The sequence below is a fragment of the Lissotriton vulgaris genome, chromosome 6, assembly GCF_964263255.1.
Source record: "Lissotriton vulgaris chromosome 6, aLisVul1.2, whole genome shotgun sequence".
Lineage (NCBI taxonomy): Eukaryota > Metazoa > Chordata > Amphibia > Caudata > Salamandridae > Lissotriton > Lissotriton vulgaris.
In genome coordinates, this window is record NC_141694.1 from 1,113,753,356 (window position 1) to 1,113,772,226 (window position 18,871).

The following is an 18,871-nucleotide window of genomic DNA, read 5'->3' on the forward strand; positions in this document are numbered from 1 at the left end:
TTGACCAGAAAAAAAGTCTCTAAGCGGAAGCATACAAGTCCTAGGGCTGATTTCCAGAGCCCACAAAGTACATACACATATAAGTATATACTAAAGTATATACTAAAGTATATACAAGAGGTTTCGAATGCTCGAACTAAAAAGCACTTTCGGAGCCATGTTTTCCATGATTTGTGGATATTTCACTGAGACTCTCTCTCAACGCCGGTGTTAGCTCCACGTGAAAGCTGCATTAATTCTTTTTTAACGGGGGTGCCCCTCCGCTTCTTTACCAACCTGTTGACAGGCATTCAAATCTGCCACCTACAACTGCAGCATGTTGGACCCGGCCTCGTGGCGTGGTCCCACCCCTCCCGCATGGCGGGTCCCGGACTACCGCTACCCCTGTTCCCCGGCCAAGAGCAGCACCTTCCACCTTCCACGAGTGCCGCCCCTCCGGGCCGCCCCCAGCTCTTCCCCGACGGAACTCGACCTCATCTCCTCGACCCTCTCGGCTGGCCCAGACCCTTTCCCAGACCACCGTCTCCGGCCCAGCCGCCATCTTGGACCCTCCACGACCAGGTCGTCACTGAAGACACCACCTCTGAACCCGGTCCACCGGGGCCCAACGGCGAAGAACCTGACCCACTCCGCGACCTCCCGGAGCTGGCCCAGTGGCGCCAGGAAGGTGGCCCCACTCAAGAACAGTTCCGCCAAGAACAAAAAACGTGTCCCTCCCTCAAGGGGATCCGACAGCAGGCCACAGCCCAGAGCGCAGCGGATGCCTCGGGGGCTCACTGGGTCTATTGGGACAATGAGCTTCTCTACAGCGAACAGAAGATTGCCGAGCTAGGGGCCAGCCGGGTGCTGGTAGTCCCCCTCCGATTCAGAGACTTCCTCCTGAACCTGGCTCACGATGTCCTTCTCGCCGGACACCTGGGGCAGGACAAAACTTACAGCCGCCTGGTGACCCATTTCTACTGGCCCAAGATGAGGAACGATGTGATCAACCACTGCCGAGCCTGCCCCACCTGCCAGGCCAGCGGGAAGAGCAGCAGAAAAATAAAAGTCCCCCTGCAACCCTTCCCGGTCGTCAACACTCCCTTTGAGCGGGTAGGGATTGACATTGTGGGGCCCCTGGAGCCCCAGACATCACAAGGTCACCGGTTCATACTCGTCCTGGTGGACCATGCCACACGCTATCCCGAGGCCATACCTCTCCGGACCGTGACAGCGCCCGTGGTGGGCCGAGCCCTGATGGGGATATTCTCACGGGTGGGCTTCCCCCGAGAAGTCGTCAGTGATCGGGGCACGAACTTCATCTCCCGATACATGAAGTCCCTCTGCCAACAATGCGGGGTCACATACAAGTTCACAACTCCCTACCACCCTCAAGGGAACGAACTGGTAGAACGCTTCAATCGCACCCTCAAGGGTATGATCATGGGCCTAGCCGAGCCCTTACGATGCCAATGGGACGTGTTGCTGCCCTGCCTCCTATTTGCCTACCGGGAGCTCCCACAGAAGTCCCTGGGATTCAGCCCCTTCGAACTATTGTATGGGCACCCCGTCCGGGGTCCCCTAAGTCTGGTCAAAGAAGGATGGGAGGTGACCCCCCAGAATGCTCCTCCTGATGTGTACCGGTACCTCCTGACCCTCTGGAACCAGATTCGGCGGTTCAGGGAACTTGCCAAGGCCAACCTCGAAGCCAGCCAAGAAGACATGAAACGGTGGTATGATCAAAACACCTCGTCCATTGAGTTCGAGCCGGGACAACAGGTCTGGGTCATGTCCCCGGTCGAACCATGCGCCCTCCAGGACAAATGGACGGGACCCTTCAAAGTGGTGGAGCGCAAGGGGCCTGTCACCTACCTGGTGGACATGGAGTCCCCCAGGAACCCCCTCCGGGTCCTCCATGCCAACCGACTTAAGCCTCACTTTGTGCGCTCAGAACTTAGCCTCCTGAGGGCTACCGACAGTGGAGCTGAAGAGGACTCCGAGCCCCTACCCGACCTCCTGAAGACCCTCGAAAAAGACGGCTCCGTGGAAGGAGTCAACCTCTCTTCCGCCCTGACCCCAGCACAACGCCAAAGCTGCCAAGACTTATTACAGCAATTTGCCGATCTATTCTCTCTCACCCCCGGGGTCACCCCCTGGTGCCTCCACGATGTCAACACCGGGGATAGCCCACCTCTCCGGCACAGGGCCTACCGAGTTCCCGATCGGGTACGCGCCTGCATCCAGTCGGAAGTGTCCAAGATGCTGGCTCTAGGAGTGATCGAGCCCTCCGACAGCCCATGGGCCACCCCGGTCGTGCTGGTCCCCAAGGCCGCTGCCCCTGGCTTCGCCCCCGAACTCAGATTTTGTGTGGACTACCGGGGCTTGAACGCCGTCACCCGAACAGACGCTCACCCCATCCCTCGGGCTGATGAGCTGATCGACCGCCTGGGGGCCGCCCGCTACCTGAGCACCTTCGACCTAACTGCGGGCTACTGGCAGATCGGCCTCACCCCGGGCGCCCAGGAGCGATCCGCCTTCTCCACCCCTGATGGCCACTACCACTTCAAGGTGATGCCCTTCGGGATGAAAAACGCCCCCCCACGTTCCAGAGACTAGTGAATAAGGTGCTGGCGGGGCTCGAGGAGTTCAGCGCCGCCTACCTGGACGATATTGCGGTGTACAGTCTCCACTGGGCCGAACACCTCCAACACATCCAGGAGGTCTTGGCCGCCCTCCGACGGGCAGGACTAACAATCAAAGCCAGCAAGTGCCAAATCGGCCAAGGGTCCGTGACCTACCTGGGGCACCAGGTGAGAAGTGGCCAGGCGGCCCCCCTCCAACCCAAGATCGCCGCCATCCGGGCCTGGGAACCCCCGGTCACCCAAACAGAGGTCCGAGCCTTCCTGGGGCTCACAGGATACTACAGGCGGTTCGTGAAAGACTATGGCAGCATTGTGGGCCCCCTCACAGAACTCACGTCAAAGAAACACCCACCGAAGGTACACTGGACACCCGAGTGTCAGGCCGCCTTTGAGACCCTCAGGACAGCAATGTGCACCGGACCCGTGCTCCAAGCCCCCGACTACAGCCGGGAATTCATAGTACAGACCGATGCCTCCGATCACGGCATCGGAGCAGTTCTCTCCCAAATCAATGCAGAGGGAATTGACCAGCCAGTAGCCTTCATTAGCCGACGTCTGCTGGCCCGAGAACAGCGCTGGAGCACCATTGAGCGAGAGGCCTTCGCCGTGGTGTGGGACCTCAAGAAGCTCCGACCCTATCTCTTCGGCACCCACTTCCGGGTACAAACTGACCACCGACCTCTGCAATGGCTGATGCAGATGCGAGGGGAGAATCCGAAGCTGTTGCGTTGGTCCATCTCCCTGCAAGGGATGGACTTCACTGTGGAGCATCGCCCAGGCAACGACCACGCCAACGCAGATGGCCTGTCCCGCTTCTTCCGCCTCGGCGAGGAGAATACCCAAGAAGATGGGTGACTCTCCCTGCCTTCAGCTGGGGGGACGCATGTTGGACCCGGCCTCGTGGCGTGGTCCCACCCCTCCCGCATGGCGGGTCCCGGACTACTGCTACCCCTGTTCCCCGGCCAAGAGCAGCACCTTCCACCTTCCAAGAGTGCCGCCCCTCCGGGCCGCCCCCAGCTCTTCCCCGACGGAACTCGACCTCATCTCCTCGACCCTCTCGGCTGGCCCGGACCCTTTCCCGGACCACCGTCTCCGGCCCAGCCGCCATCTTGGACCCTCCACGACCAGGCCTCGGGGCCTCGGCCCGATCCCAGCCTCAGGCCCAGCAAAGCCCCGACATCGAGGCACCACCATCCACCCAGGGGGTAAAGAGACCACTTGACGAGTCAATGGGGGAAGGAGTTTCGATGGTCCCCCATCCGCCTGGTTTCGATCGCCCCCAGCCTCCCTGGGCGCTGGCTCCACCCCCCTGCTGGGTGTCTGGACTCGCACATCCCGGACCCCCCGACTTCCAAGTGCAAGGGTCCGGACATCAAAGGGCTCCAGACCTATAACTGGGGCAGCTCCGGAGCAGGTCGGGAGTTGTATCCTGGAGTCGAGAGACACCGAGACGAACTCATCTTCGTGAACCATCCTTAAAGGCCTGCTGGCGCTGCCGCGGCTCATCTTCGTGAACCATCCTTGGAGTTCTGCTGGCGCTGCCTCGGCTCATCTTCGTGAACCATCCTTGGAGTCCTGCTGGCGCTGCCGCAGCTCATCTTCGTGAACCATCCTTGGAGTCCTGCTGGCGCTGCCGCGGCTCATCTTCGTGAACCATCCTTGGAGTCCTGCTGGCGCTGCCGCGGCTCATCTTCGTGAACCATCCTTGGAGTCCTGCTGGCGCTGCCGCGGCTCATCTTCGTGAACCATCCTTGGAGTCCTGCTGGCGCTGCCGCGGCTCATCTTCGTGAACCATCCTTAACGGCCTGCTGGCGCTGCCGCGGCTCATCTTCGTGAACTATCTTGGAGTCCTGCTGGCGCTGCCGCGGCCCATACCAGAGAACCCTCCAGCTCGAGGATTGAGAGCTGTGCGTCAGGCATCCCCGTACCAGACCGGTACCAAGACTGTCCCGCTACCCCATTCCCACAGAGACTAAATCTAAGAGGGATCCCAGTATCCTGTTCCTACTGTATTGTACAATAACCTGCCAAAGAATACTGATAAAAGTGCTAAGAACCTATCTTTGTGTGGCGTCCATCTGTAGGGGGGTGGTTGCTCGTCCGTACGATCTGAGGAAAGGACCCTCGCCAGGAGGCCTCTCCCCCTTGCTCGGCCGACCCTCAGGTTTCCCGTCTAACACAGCACTATTTAATCATGCACTGCACTGTAGTCTAGGAAATGTCTGTTGGCAGAAAGAACGTGACCCAAATTCTACATAAAGTTTATCACTGATGAAGAAACTATTTTTAGTAGGATGTGAACAATGTGCATAGGCTTTGACCATTCACTCAAAAGTCACACAAAGTTAAGGAAGACAGTCTTGCCCCATGACGTATGCGATGGGTGGAATCAGAATTTTAATGGCCGTTTTACAGACAAATGGAGGAAGTCTGCTGACCAACCTCCCTCTATGTGTATATATTATATATATTTTTGGGGAAAAACAATAGTCGGGTGGGACAACAAATGTTCTCTCAAAAGCAGTGGCGGCTTATCTGCAATGGCAGAGAATCGTCACCCCAATGTCTGTCTCAGAGCTGGCAAATGAAAAATAAAACGATGTTCTGCCATAGTTTTATTTTTCATTTGCCGGCTCTTAGCCAGCTCTGTAGGAAGGGGCGAGGCTGAGGCATGGGAGGGGGAGTGCTATGAGCACTCCTTAAGTACACATTTGTGTTAGGCTGGCTGTCTCAGGCTGGCCAACAAAACAGGCGCACTTAGGTTTCTACAGCACGGCTGCATTGAACAGTCGGGCTGGAGAAACCCCACTGACTCTCTTGGATGAGCGGAGCGTCTTTCCAGCCGCTCAGGCCGATCCCCGCACTGCTGTGCAACACGGGGCTTGGATGGGAGTCTGTCCAAGGGGATGCTGGGACCAGGAAGAGGACAGGAGACTCAAAACGGGAGGCGGTTTCAGGTAATTACTGTTCTTTTTAGGTCTCGCATTAGACAGCGCATCGGCTATCTCGAGACATTTAGTAAGTGGCTTTTAAAAGTGCCTCCAGAGGCTTTTGCTGGCCTACAGCTTGCGTTCACCAGCTCGTGCACGTGCACAGCTGCCATCTGTGTTTGTATTGCTGTAATCAGGCTCCTCTGCTTGCACTACCCCCCTCCCTTTTCCCCCTCCCTCCTGGTCAGCTTCATTTGTGTCTTCTAGCTGTGAATCATGCTCCTCTGCTTGCACTCCCCCTCCCTTCTCCCCCTCCTCCCCATCCTCTTCGTCAGTTTCATTTGTGTCTTCCGTCACTGTGAATGCCCCTGCTTCCACCAGGCACACACGCCACCAGCCGTCAGTGCACGCTTCCACCAGGCACATACACCACTAGTCGTCAGTGCACGCTTCCACTAGGCACACACACCACCAGCCGTCAGTGCACGCTTCCACCAGGCACACACACCACCAGCCGTCAGTTCACGCTTCCACCAGGCACACACACCACCAGCCGCCAGTGCACGCTTCCACCAGGCATACACACCCCCAGCCGTATGTGCTTGCTTCCACCAGGCATACACACCACCAGCCGTCAGTGCACGCTTCCACCAGGTAAACACAACACCAGCTGTCAGTGCACTCTTTCACCAGGCACACACACCCCCAGCCGTCAGCGCACGCTTCCCCAGGCACACACACCACCAGACGTCAATGCACGCTTCCACCAGGCACACACCCACCACAAGCCGTCAGTACACGCTTCCACCAGGCACACACAACACCAGCCGTCAATGCACACTTCCACCAGGCACACACCATCAGCCGTCAGAGCACACTTTCACCAGGCACACACACTACCAGACATCACACACTACCAGCCGTCTGTGCACACTTCCACCAGGCACACACCACCAGCCGTCAGTGCATGCTTTCACCAGGCACACACACAGACCACCAGCCGTTGGTGCACACTTTCACCGGGCACTATGCACCACCAGCCATCAGTGACGCTTCTACCAGGCACACACACCACCAGCCATCATTACACACTTTCACCAGGCACACACACTACCAGCCATCGGTCCATGCTTCCACCGGGCACACACCACCAGCCATCAGTGCACGTTTACACAACGCACACACACACACCACCAGCCGTCGGTGCACGCTTTCACTGAGCACACACACCACCAGCCGCCAGCGAACACTTTCACCAGGCACACAAACCACCAGCCGTCAATGCACGCTTCCACCAGGCACACACACCACCAGCCATCAGTGCACGCTTCCACCAGGCACACACACCACCAGCCGTCAGTGCACACTTCCACCAGGCACACACACCATCAGCCGTCAGTGCACGCTTCCACCAGGCACACACACCACCAGCCGTCAGTGCACGCTTCCACCAGGCACACACACCACCAGCCGTCAGTGCACGCTTCGACCAGGCACACACGCCAACAGTCGTCTGTGCACTCTTCCACCAAGCACACACCACCAGCCATCAGTGCACGCTTTCACCAGGCAAACACACCACCAGGCCGTCAGTGCACGCTTCCACCAGGCACACACACCACCAGCCGTCAGTGCACGCTTCCACCAGGCACACACACCACCAGCCGTCAGTGCATGCTTCCACCAGGCACACACACCACCAGCGGTTGTGCACACTTCCACCAGGCGCACACACCACCAGCCGTCAGTGCACACTTCCACCAGGCACACACACTACCAGCCCTCAGTGCACGCTTCCAACAGGCACACACACCACCAGCCGCCAGTACACTTTCACCAGGCACAGACACTACCGGCCATCACACACTACCAGCCGTCGGTGCACGCTTCCACCAGGCACAAACCACCAGCCGTCAGTTCACAATTACACCAGGCACACACACCACCAGCCGTCAGTGCACGCTTTCACATGGCACACACACCACTAACAGTCAGTGCACGCTTCCACCAGGCACACACATCACCAGTTGTCAGTGCACGCTTCCACCAGGCACAAACACCACTAGCTGTCAGCGCATGCTTTCACCAGGCACATTCACCACCAGCCGTCAGTGCACACTTTCACTAGGCACACACACTACCAGCCGTCAGTGCTCACTTCCACCAGGCACACACACCACCAGCCGTCAGTGCACGCTTCCACCAGGCACACACACCACCAGCCGTCAGTGCACGATTCCACCAGGCACACACACCACCAGCAATCAGTGCACGCTTTCACCAGGCACACACACCACCAGCTGTCAGTGCACGCTTCCACCAGGCACACACACCACCAGCCGTCAGTGCTTGCTTCCACCAGGCACACACACCACCAGACGTCAGTGCACGCTTTCACCGGGCACACACACTACCAGCTGTCAGTGCACACTTTCACCGGGCACACACACCACCAGCCGTCAGTGCACTCTTCCACCAGGCACACACACCACCAGACGCCAGTGCACGCTTCCACCAGGCACACACACCACCAGCCGCCAGTGCACGCTTCCACCAGGCACACACACCACCAGCCGTCAGTGCACGCTTCCACCAGGCACACACACCACCAGCCGTCAGTGCTTGCTTCCACCAGGCACACACACCACCAGACGTCAGTGCACGCTTTCACCGGGCACACACACTACCAGCTGTCAGTGCACACTTTCACCGGGCACACACACCACTAGCCGTCAGTGCACTCTTCCACCAGGCACACACACCACCAGACGCCAGTGCACGCTTCCACCAGGCACACACACCACCAGCCGCCAGTGCACGCTTCCACCAGGCACACACACCACCAGCCGTCAGTGCACGCTTCCACCAGGCACACACACCACCAGCCGTCAGTGCTTGCTTCCACCAGGCACACACACCACCAGACGTCAGTGCACGCTTTCACCGGGCACACACACTACCAGCTGTCAGTGCACACTTTCACCGGGCACACACACCACCAGCCGTCAGTGCACGCTTCCACCAGGCACACACACCACCAGACGCCAGTGCACGCTTTCACCAGGCACACACACCACCAGCCGTCGGTGCATGCTTTTACCAGACACACACCACCAGCCGTCGGTGCATGCTTTTACCAGGCACACACCACCAGCCGTCAGTGCAGCTTTCACTAGGCACACACACCACCAGCCGTCAGTGCAGCAGGCAGGCTCTTCTCAGAGTTTCTTGCTAAATATGTGTTCAATGCTTAGGAGGGAGTGGGTCGAGGTTCCTTAAACCATACTGAGTATGCAGGTGCACTGCATGAACTCCTGTGTGATTGAGTAATGCGGCCTGGGGCTCACTCACTCCACACTTGTAAATTGCACCTGCACCAGGCTTTTTCTCATTTGCAAAGTTCGGCGCATGCGCACAGATAGGCAGCCCCCACACCCCCGGTAATGACTGCTTCCTACAACCAGAATGGAAACAACATTCAGAGCAATGAAAACAAGTTCATTTGATGCAAAGAACTGTTAACAAAAACCATGTACAGCTATTGTAGATCTGGCAGCTTAAACGAAACAGCAACAAAAAACAAACAAGCATTGGCATAGCCAATAGGTCTCGCTTTTTGCACCCTCTAAGTATTTAGTTATGCAGCAGAATATCCTTGGTGCAACAGCACCAACTGTTGCATGGCTAAACACTTACAAGGTCCCAAATGCGAGACCTATTGGCTATGCCAATGCTTGTTTTAAAGGTATTACTATTAACACCCCCTCCGGAGCCCCCTGCGACCTCCCCGCACTCTCCCTCATGTGCTCCCCCTCCCGCGTTCCTCCACCTGCTCACCAGCCTTTGTTTGTGGCAGCCGCCACTGCTCAAAAGCCAGACAAAGGATATTTGTTTGTAGGCGTAAGCTCTGAGATTCTGATTCACAGACCTGTAGAAATATATGCCTTCAGATGGGAAATGAAGAATCTTTAAGAATGATGCATTGTTCCTAAAGCTGATTGTAGTGTTTAGTTGGTAGAGTTCACTGTGGCAGGTGGGGCGAAGAGTCAAAATGAAGTGCGCACCAACAATATTCATTAACATTTTATTCGTTCTTTCCCGTTTTGGAACTGTAAGGCTACTTCAGAGAAGGAAAGGTCGAGTAACTGATTTTCTAGACTGGTAAAAAAATGTATGGAAAACTTAGTTGCTCACATTTTTTTGCTTTTCTGTTTTTTATGGCGCAGGAAATTGAAGATCTTTTCCACACACTGGATCAAGATGGTGACGGCAGAGTGAGTTTTAAAGAATTCCAGTTGGGTTTGTTCAGCCATGGCCCTCTGTCTCTGCCCATCTCTTCAACACCATTCAAACAGAAGAGAAAATCGTCTCTTTGCCAGGTAAGAAATTATGTTAGTTTTAGGTTAAAAAATCCCAGGCAATCCTCAGCAAATATAGGAGAGCATTGGGGTTTGTTTTCCAGCAGTTTGTGCAGCCGAAGCTCCTCGCTTGTTACATTTGCCAACTTGAATTCGTTTTATGAAGTAAAAAAAAACAAGCACTGGCGTTGCCAATAGGTCTCGCAGTAGGAAAGTTGGAGCTATTACAATTGCAAATAACAATGCCTTTTATTTTTGTTTACATTTTAAAAACATAAAGGGCTTTGACATTTACAAAACCAATAGCTCCAACTTTCCTACTGCGAGACCTATTGTGCACTGCACAGTGTGGGTGAAAGTGGCACTGCGTGGGTGTGAGTGGCTTTGAGTGAGTGGCGTTGCGTGGGTGAGTGGCGTTGCATGTGTGAGTTTTGTTGCGTGGGTGTGAGTTTTGTTGCGTGGGTGTGAGTGGCGTTGCGTGGGTGTGAGTGGCGTTGCGTGGGTGTAAGTGGCGTTGTGGGTGTGAGTGGCGTTGTGGGTGTGAGTGGCGTTGTGGGTGTGAGTGGCGTTGTGGGTGTGAGTGGCGTTGTGGGTGTGAGTGGCGTTGCGTGGGTGTGAGTGGTGCTGCGTGGGTGTGAGTGGTGCTGCATGGGTGTGAGTGGTGCTGCATGGGTGTGAGTGGTGCTGCGTGGGTGTGAGTGGCATTGCATGTGTGAGTGGCGTTGCATGTGTGAGTGTGTGGACAACATTTGAGAATGCAGTAAATATTTGGGGTAAATAGATATTAAAAAGAAAAGTCTATGGATGCCACTGGTAGAAAGTACCCCAGCGAATAGTATCTTAGTTCTGCACGTTCGAAAACATGCCCTGTTGTAGAAGAGAAATTCTATCCCTGTATGCTATCCCAAAGAGACAGATTTCTAACATTGGAACATGATGAAATGGGGTGATGGGTGAAAGATGCCGCCAAAACCTTTGTAGCCAGGATCAATCTAGTGAAACTGTACAGGCAACCCAATTCTCGAAACTGAAAAAATCATTTCGGCAACCTCTACCATAAATATCAGAAAAGGAATGTGGACCGATTCTTGCTGGAGCACAGACTTTGGGCTAGGACCATTAGTTAAACAAGTCATAGGACGTAAAGGGCTGCGATTTTTTAAACCTGAAAGAATCCTACCAATGGGTAAAAGGGTTATTCCAGGTTTCCGAGCAATAGGGGTTCTAGACCTCGCCTGCAAGACCCGACATGCAAAGGCGGGGGAACTAAGATTTGGGAAATCTTTAACTGTTATAGTCTTTAAAAAATGAGATTGCTTTTGGAAAGGCACTTGCCTGGCTGCCTATTAAAAATGTGTGAACTCCTTGTTGGGAAACAACTGCTCAGGAAAAAGACTGTCGCATCAGGTTAAGCAGGATACCAAGAGACACTGGTTAATGGAGTGTGATTATTATTTGTAATTGTTACATCTCTTATTGGCTTGGAGTTAAGCAGCCAATGCTAGGAATATGATGAACTACATCGTCAGTGTAATCAATACACTTACAGTAGCACCAGCATCAGGCTGGCCGCCCGTAAACAGGCCTTTTATCGAGAGACAATTACACTGCTCTGCACTGCTGATGAGGGCACGAGGCATGCAGGGGGCAGCAGGGCGGGGGCCAGCATCAATCACTGGGGGTGAGGGCAAAGAAGAGGGGAGCAGAGGGAGGGATGAGAAGAATGATGTGGTAGGAGGAGAGAAAGGAGGGTCGAGCGGAAGACAACGGCAGGGATGGACAGAGAAAGGGGTGAAGAGCAAGGCAAAGGCTGAGGGAGAAGAACGATGAAAACAAGTCAGCGGGATATGGATGGGCAAGCGGGAGAAAAGGCAAAAAGAGGGGACGTGGTAAAAGGTATAGCGAGGGCCTAAGAGGACGTTTATTCATTGTGCAGGGGGCGGTGAGAGACTAACAAAGGAAAATACATCAAGTTCCTGGTGCACGAACGGGTAGAGGAGAGAGAAAGCTAAAACATAGGTATGAAAGTAAATTACTGGCATCTGCTTTACAAAAAAAGAAAAAACATGAACAGCTACTTATTGTTTTTGACAATGCTGGTTTCCTTTGGCAGAGGTCAATGCTTTGTGTCGATGTTGAGCATCGCAAAAAAAGAAATGTGCTATTGATATTGCTGCTGCAGTTCCACACCGGACAAAAAATAAGAGCACAATGGTGTGTAAGTATGTCACACACCTATGCCTCTTGGCCGTGAAGCAGGGGGCGGGGCAGCGCTGGGGAAGCCTGTGGGAGGGTGATTGATGACTTTGATGTGGGGAGAGATGCCTCTTGGCCGTGAAGCAGGGGGCGGGGCAGCGCTGGGGAAGCCTGTGGGAGGGTGATTGATGACTTTGATGTGGAGAGGGAGGAGAGCCTTTTGCGAGCCTGCAGGAGAAATGCTGCCGATGCGCGTGCATGTTTAATCACGTGATTCACGTGAACTGCATGAAAACCGCGGGGCTGAAAGCCCTTGGTTTGACGATGATTTTCGCCACTTGAATTCTCGTTCCCTCAATGCGCTTGCGCGCATTGTAGGTCACGAGACCTAAAAATGCTCACAATGTGAACTGCTGCCACATTAGGGCGCAGCGCCATCTACTGGATGGTAACAGAAAATATAGCTGCTACATTCCAGGAAATTACAGGCATATATTATATTCACTGAAAAAAACCAAAGGTTAAAGTAAGGTTATAGTTAGATGAATATGTCAGTGACAACATCAAGGGTATGAACTAAAAAAACACATAAAGTCACCCCTAACTATAACTTGCGCCACCGCCATGTACTACTTATGACCTCATATATTACAAAGACAACCCTTTAGCCACGAAAAAGTGAGGGGATACAGTGGTGTTGTGTCTGTTGCCAAAGTGGTAACAGCTGCAGTTAATTCAGATTCAGAAATTGTTTATTTTGACGATCTTTCAAAAATACTATTATTATAAACATACCCTAAGTGAATCATATATATATATATATATATATATATATATATATATATATATATATATATATATATATATATATATATATATATATATATATATATATATATATTACCTACTGGCGATCGCCAGTAGGTAGTTATAGTTAGGATTGTTTTCCATAGGAAATCCTCGACATTCTATTTGGAATAACCTTGGCTCTGATTGAAGAATCTTAGTGAATTTCTCAAAGAAGATGGCTCGGTCCGCTGCGCTCCTTCCCTGAAAGTTTGGGGGGGATTGGTCAAATGGGGGCTGAGATATAAGGGGGGTCCCAAAATGTGTTTTCTGCATGTTATTTTCCATAGGACCTTTAGACTCGGCTACAGGTCGAACGGCTGAATGGATTTATAAGAAATTTGGCAAAACTGTAGAGTCCGGTTCGCAGATTACGCTTTTTTTGGAATGGTGTAAATCTGTTCAGTAGTTGTTGAGAAAATTAAAGTTAAAGTCAATTATATATCTATAGGCGCGCACGCGTGCGCGCACTCAAGCGGCTGCGCGTGAGCGGAATTTTTTTTTGCTGCATGACGTCTGTTAACGTTCGATTCGAAGGAAATCAGGAAGTTTTGTCCGACATTTTGTCACTGCGAGTAAATATATTGTTCATTTCAAAGCGTTGAAACATGGAAAGGGGAGAAGGTAGAGATTGTCTTGCTGCATAGGTTTTCTCGGGGTGTGCAGTAAGGCCCTTAAACGCGAAAAGATATAATGTTTTTCCGAAAAAAAAATACGGGGTGCGCGCACCCTGTCGCGCACACCTATTTACAAGAGTGTGAAAATGGAGATAAATCAGAAGTTTGAGTGCTTAGATATAAGGTGGCTCTGAAAAGAGCCCTTGTGTTAATTGAGTGTTTTCTGCATTTATAAGTAAGTACCGATGCAGAGCCTGATGTTGCTGAGAAAGATTCTGTTTCCCTCATTCGTGAAATGAACACCGTCTCTCCTATAGACGTCTTGCATGTGGTATCGCAAGTTGTTGTGGTAAATAGAACCCATGCTATAATCTCTGAGGAACGCAGAAACAGATTTATTTACATGTCTCCTTGCTTTTTCAAATTGTGCACAATGTTGATTGGACCAATTCCATTTCTGTCTTTGGTATATTTTGGAATATACCAAGGCAGATCGAGGAAAAAGTGTCATCAATTGTTGAAAGGTGTCTTTTAGAAGCATTTCCAGACCTACCCCAGTGAATGTGCCTAGATCGTTCCCACCACAGTGCACAATTATAAGGTCTGGTTCTGGGAGATGCATAAAAGTTTTCACCAATGGAATCAAATGGTGACATTTCAATCCTCTTTTGGCAATCCATGTTATGTGTACATTTGGTAAGCCGAGGTTGCAAATTCGTCTGCTTACTGCATAATTTTCACTCCAGTGAATATAACTGTGTCCTATTAGCCAGACCTTCATTTTCAAGGGATTTGTAGTCGTCCTCCGATCGGTTCTGGAAGTGGAATGGTAGTTAGAAGTTGAAATTCTAAATAAAGAAAAAGGAAGAGGCTGGGTGTGGTTAAAAAAATAAAAATGATTGGTTGATTGTAATAAGTGGAGATTGAAGAGTACGTTGCATGTTAATGTTTATGTTAAACGAAAAGTAATATTGGGTGTGAAAAAAAAAGACATGTAACAGAGCTGTGGATTGCAGGTGTTTCTGGAGGGAAAACAGTCTTCTTAGTTTGCTGTAGAACGTTGAGACATGAACTTTTGACCTGTGCCTTCAGCAAGGTGCAGAATGAGGTGTAACCATGGAAACAGCCGGAGATGGCAGTTGGTGATGGGTTCACTCTTTGGTGCCTCTGCATCTGACTCTGTTCTGTAGTGGCAGACGGAGAACTGTTTGTTATTGTGGAGATGAAAGGGTGATAAGGAGAGAAATACGACATAGCGTCTGGCCTGTAGAAGCGTGGGAGCAGTGATTAACTCTGAGTGAAGCAGAACTGTGGCGGTGCTTGGTAACAGTAAAAAATTTTTTTTAACAGTGGTACAACTGTCTGTACGGTGGGCGACCTACTAAGAAAGAGTTCACGGGCCGTAATTGGCTTGCAGGTTCTAGTATCAGTAAGTGAGGTCGAGAAAAGAAAACATTCAGGACTTTATTTATGAAGGCCTTGCGCCACCGGTGCGTCACTGTTTCCCATTTTAAAAAATGAGGCACCGGCGGCGGAATGTCTTCATAAATAAGGTCCTCAGTGACTACAGTTAAGGTTATGTGGAACCCATGAATAGTTTTTCAATATGAAATCATTTCAGTTGAGATTATGGATTAAAGAGAAACCGTGAATATTTGAAATGTTTATTTAGAAATGTACTGTTTTAAAGGCAAATCATTATGTAATATGAGTACAGAAATTGCAAAAAACACAGTAATTGGTATTGTCAGTAGTACATGGAATACAAACGCTATAGTTGAAGAAAAATGAATATAGTTGGAAAAAAACATTGTACAATCTTATAAGGAAGTATATCATATTTTAATAAATGGAAGAAGGTCTCTGGCCTTTCAGTTAGGGAACGATATATGAAAATGCAAGTGGTTATACATCATTACTTTATCAATCAGCTGTCTACATGCGAAGCACTATCAAGTTTGTGTTATGTCAGTGTGTGAGGGGAAAAAAAAGGCGCCAAAAGCGATAAAATGGTGAGAGGTGCATGTATGTAATCTGTTGGATGCTGCGCAAATCACTATTGAGGAGAACTACTGTATTGAGATATCTTTTGAAGGTTGCAGTATTGCATTTGAAATACAGCACAAGTAACAATGGAAATATTGTTGAAAGAACATATTTTTCTGTAAAGTATTTTAAAAACATAATTTTATAGGAAATTAAAGGAGTAGAGGCGTGTGAGGCGGAAATAAGCAGTTGAGATGCGAAATGGCGTTTACAGTTATATAAAAAACTCGTTTAAAATTTACACATTAATTACGGCACATGTAGCATATATTAGCGAGTTTTGCATCGAGTACGTTTGAAATAACCTTAGATAAGATATGCAATAGAATTGTTGAGATTAGACTGTAAAAAAATAAAGTTGAAAATCGAGTAGCTGAAGAAACAAATGTAGTCCACATAAAACACCAACATTTAACCAGCACGAAATCATAATGTCCACTGTTAGTAAAGCCAATAGGTTTGTTCTTCAAAAGAAAATATGGAAAAGAACGTGAAGAATATAGGGAAGCAAAAGGAAATGAGGACGTCAATGGCTTGTATAAGAGTTATTGAAGCATTGTTTAGGCAAAATAGGTAGCTTCTGCTTCTAACAGGAAATCACTGTTATCATTTGAAAGTATGTCAGCTATCCAATGGAAAAGAGTAAAGCAGTACTCATGATCTGTTAAAATCGGAGCCTCTTTTATTATCAGAGGGCAGCTCGGTGGGTTTTCGATGTAGTTCTCTGTTAGGAAAGAGTTAACCGTCCATTGTGTAGGCAAAATAGGTAGCAACTGCTTCTAACAGGAAATCACTGTTATCATCTGAAAACATGTCAGCCATCCAATTGAGAAGATGAAAGGAGCATTCATGATCTGTCATTATTGGAGCGTCTTTTACCATCATAGGGCAGCTCGGTGGGTTTTCGATGTAGCTCTCTGTTAGGAAATCTTGCGCCGCTGCGAATATATTCCAATGACCCAGAACTCCTTGTATCGCTGCAAAGGCCATAAACCCTCCGTTGTAACAAAGCTGTTCATGATCAAGTAACGGATTCATGAGGTGATTGTAATTCGCTTCAGGAGGTACCAAATTGCAGAGACATAAATCCAGGGCCCACGTGAAATCACAGCTCAGGCAATGAAATACAGGCTGCACACAGGTGAAATACGAATATCGAAATGATAATCGATATGAAGTATTCAAAGTTGAGAGTGCTAAGGTGCCGTAGTACAGAAGCATTCTCTGTCGAAATAGTTCTAAGTGGTCCGGCTCGTTTGAGAAGGCAGGAGGGACATCCATTTTGAATTTCCCAAGATGGTAAAGGAAACGGCGCAGCACTGCCGGTTGTATAGCAACTCCACAGAATTAGGTCGCCGGCTATGCAGTGGAGAGGAGCAGAATGACTTGATAAATTTTCTAGGAGTCTAGTCACTTAAATATTGCTTAGTAGTTATCAAAAAAGTAGCCAGTCTTGAAGTGGAGGATGCGTTAAAAAAAAAGGGAGTCATTTGAGCAAGTTGTAAAGCAAGGTCAATTTTTTTTTTACATCAATGCTGTTTTCTGTGAATGTTAGCTAAGTGAAAGATATGTGTGTGAGCAGATGCTACGTTCAGTTTTAAATGTGACAATGGAGCTCTTGTTCATGTCTTCCGATTCAAGGTCGGTATTCGTTGCCAAATGCAAATATCAAGAAACGCATGCGTGGGGTAGATAGTCTGCATTCTTAAAAGAAAGCAAATGGAGGGTTATTTTTACCGTGTTAGCAATGTAGTTTAAAAAGTTACAGTGATTTTCATTATATGTTAAGAAAGTATCACTGATGAAGTTTGAAAATAAATCCTTATAAATAACAGGGACTGGTGTATTTTAGAAAAGGTGTGTATCATTACATGAATTGTAAAAAAAAAAATAATGTAATTGAAAGTGTATGGTTTGAAAATGAAATGTAGAGGTTTATAGTTCACGTTTTGAAAGCGGTTCTAGAGGGTCAGATACATGATAGATTTATAAAAAATAGAACATGTTTTTCAATAGTATTATGGAAAAAATATGTGTCTTTATGTACTATTTAGATTATCTGCCTGTTGCCTATTCTTTGAGTTTTAGTAATCCTGTGTCTTATAAGTTTTCCAGGGGCGGTTTGAGGTTCATGGTGGGCTTGGGCAGGGAGGGTAGGTTGGGGGTTTGTAATAGGGGGTCCGGGTGGGGTGGAGTGCGGAGTTTAGTGAAGAGTGAGGGGGGCGGGGGGTTAGGGTGTTTGGTAATGGAGCAGAGTCAGAGGACGCCAAATTTCTGTTATGGGGTGCCACGGAAATATGTATCCATTCTCAGAGGTTTATTATATTAAGGATATATATTAACATGGTGGCTCTTGTGGTTTTGTGGTTCTGTGCATGTGTATAATGCTGGCCCTGTAGTTTTTGTCTATGGACCTCATTACGACACAGGGGAGCCACGTTGCACAGTTGGAGATCAGAGACTTAGGAAATAAAACTTTATAATTGTAAGGGCTCTAAGCGATACAAATCGCCCGTTCTCGGTGTAAAAAATATCACCGCTATTGGTGGTATTTTCTACGGTGTTGGTGCTCGAAGGAGAATAGTAATATATATGTGAAAGAAAATTCTGTAACAGGCTCAGCATTTCACATTATCGCGTGAAAACAAAAGTTGTTCTCATATATCAATAAGTCTCTTATAATTAAGGGAGGGAGTGTATATAGTGCTATTTACTACAATGCTATGTGAACGATGTCGAATGTTTCATAAGAGGAGGCTTTAAAAGTTTTTCGATAAACTGGTTTTCCAGGGAAGTGGGTGGAGTGTTCCGTGTAAATTGCAGAATAGAAACTAGTAAGAACCAATTGGAAGTGTTGTTTTAAAGTCACATGACTGCACATGCGTGTCTCGCTGCTTCTACGCGATAGGTGGGTGCGCGCACCCGGTCGCGCACTAAAAGAAAGCGGCGAGAAAATATCAGCTAATATGCTCTTGGAGCTCGTTTTGGTACAAAGAGTTAGTTCTGAAAAGAACTTTTTTTTTTTTTTTTTTTTGGAAACAAGTGTTATGATGCTTTTGATTTCTTAAAGTTGCTACGACATTTTTCAGTATGTCATACTATCCAAATAAAGTGAAGAAATTTAACTTTTCTTGGAGCATTTATGACTCTCAATTTTGAGTTTAATTAGAATAAAGCTTTGCTCTCCGTATACAAGAAGTTTTCCACAGTTCTTGCATTTCATGTGCACGTTCGCCAGATATGGTTTCAAGTCCATC

General features: G+C 49.4%; 1 protein-coding gene across 1 annotated transcript in view; it reads left to right on the forward strand.

The window, feature by feature from the left end:
* The window catches only part of LOC147708507 (uncharacterized), a 381,831-nt gene that overhangs the window by 194,750 nt on the left and 168,210 nt on the right, over nucleotides 1-18,871 (forward strand). The window contains exon 7 of the mRNA XM_086927193.1: nucleotides 9,778-9,930. Within this exon, the coding sequence (XP_086783319.1) occupies nucleotides 9,778-9,930 (153 nt within the window). The remainder of the gene's footprint in view (nucleotides 1-9,777; nucleotides 9,931-18,871) is intronic.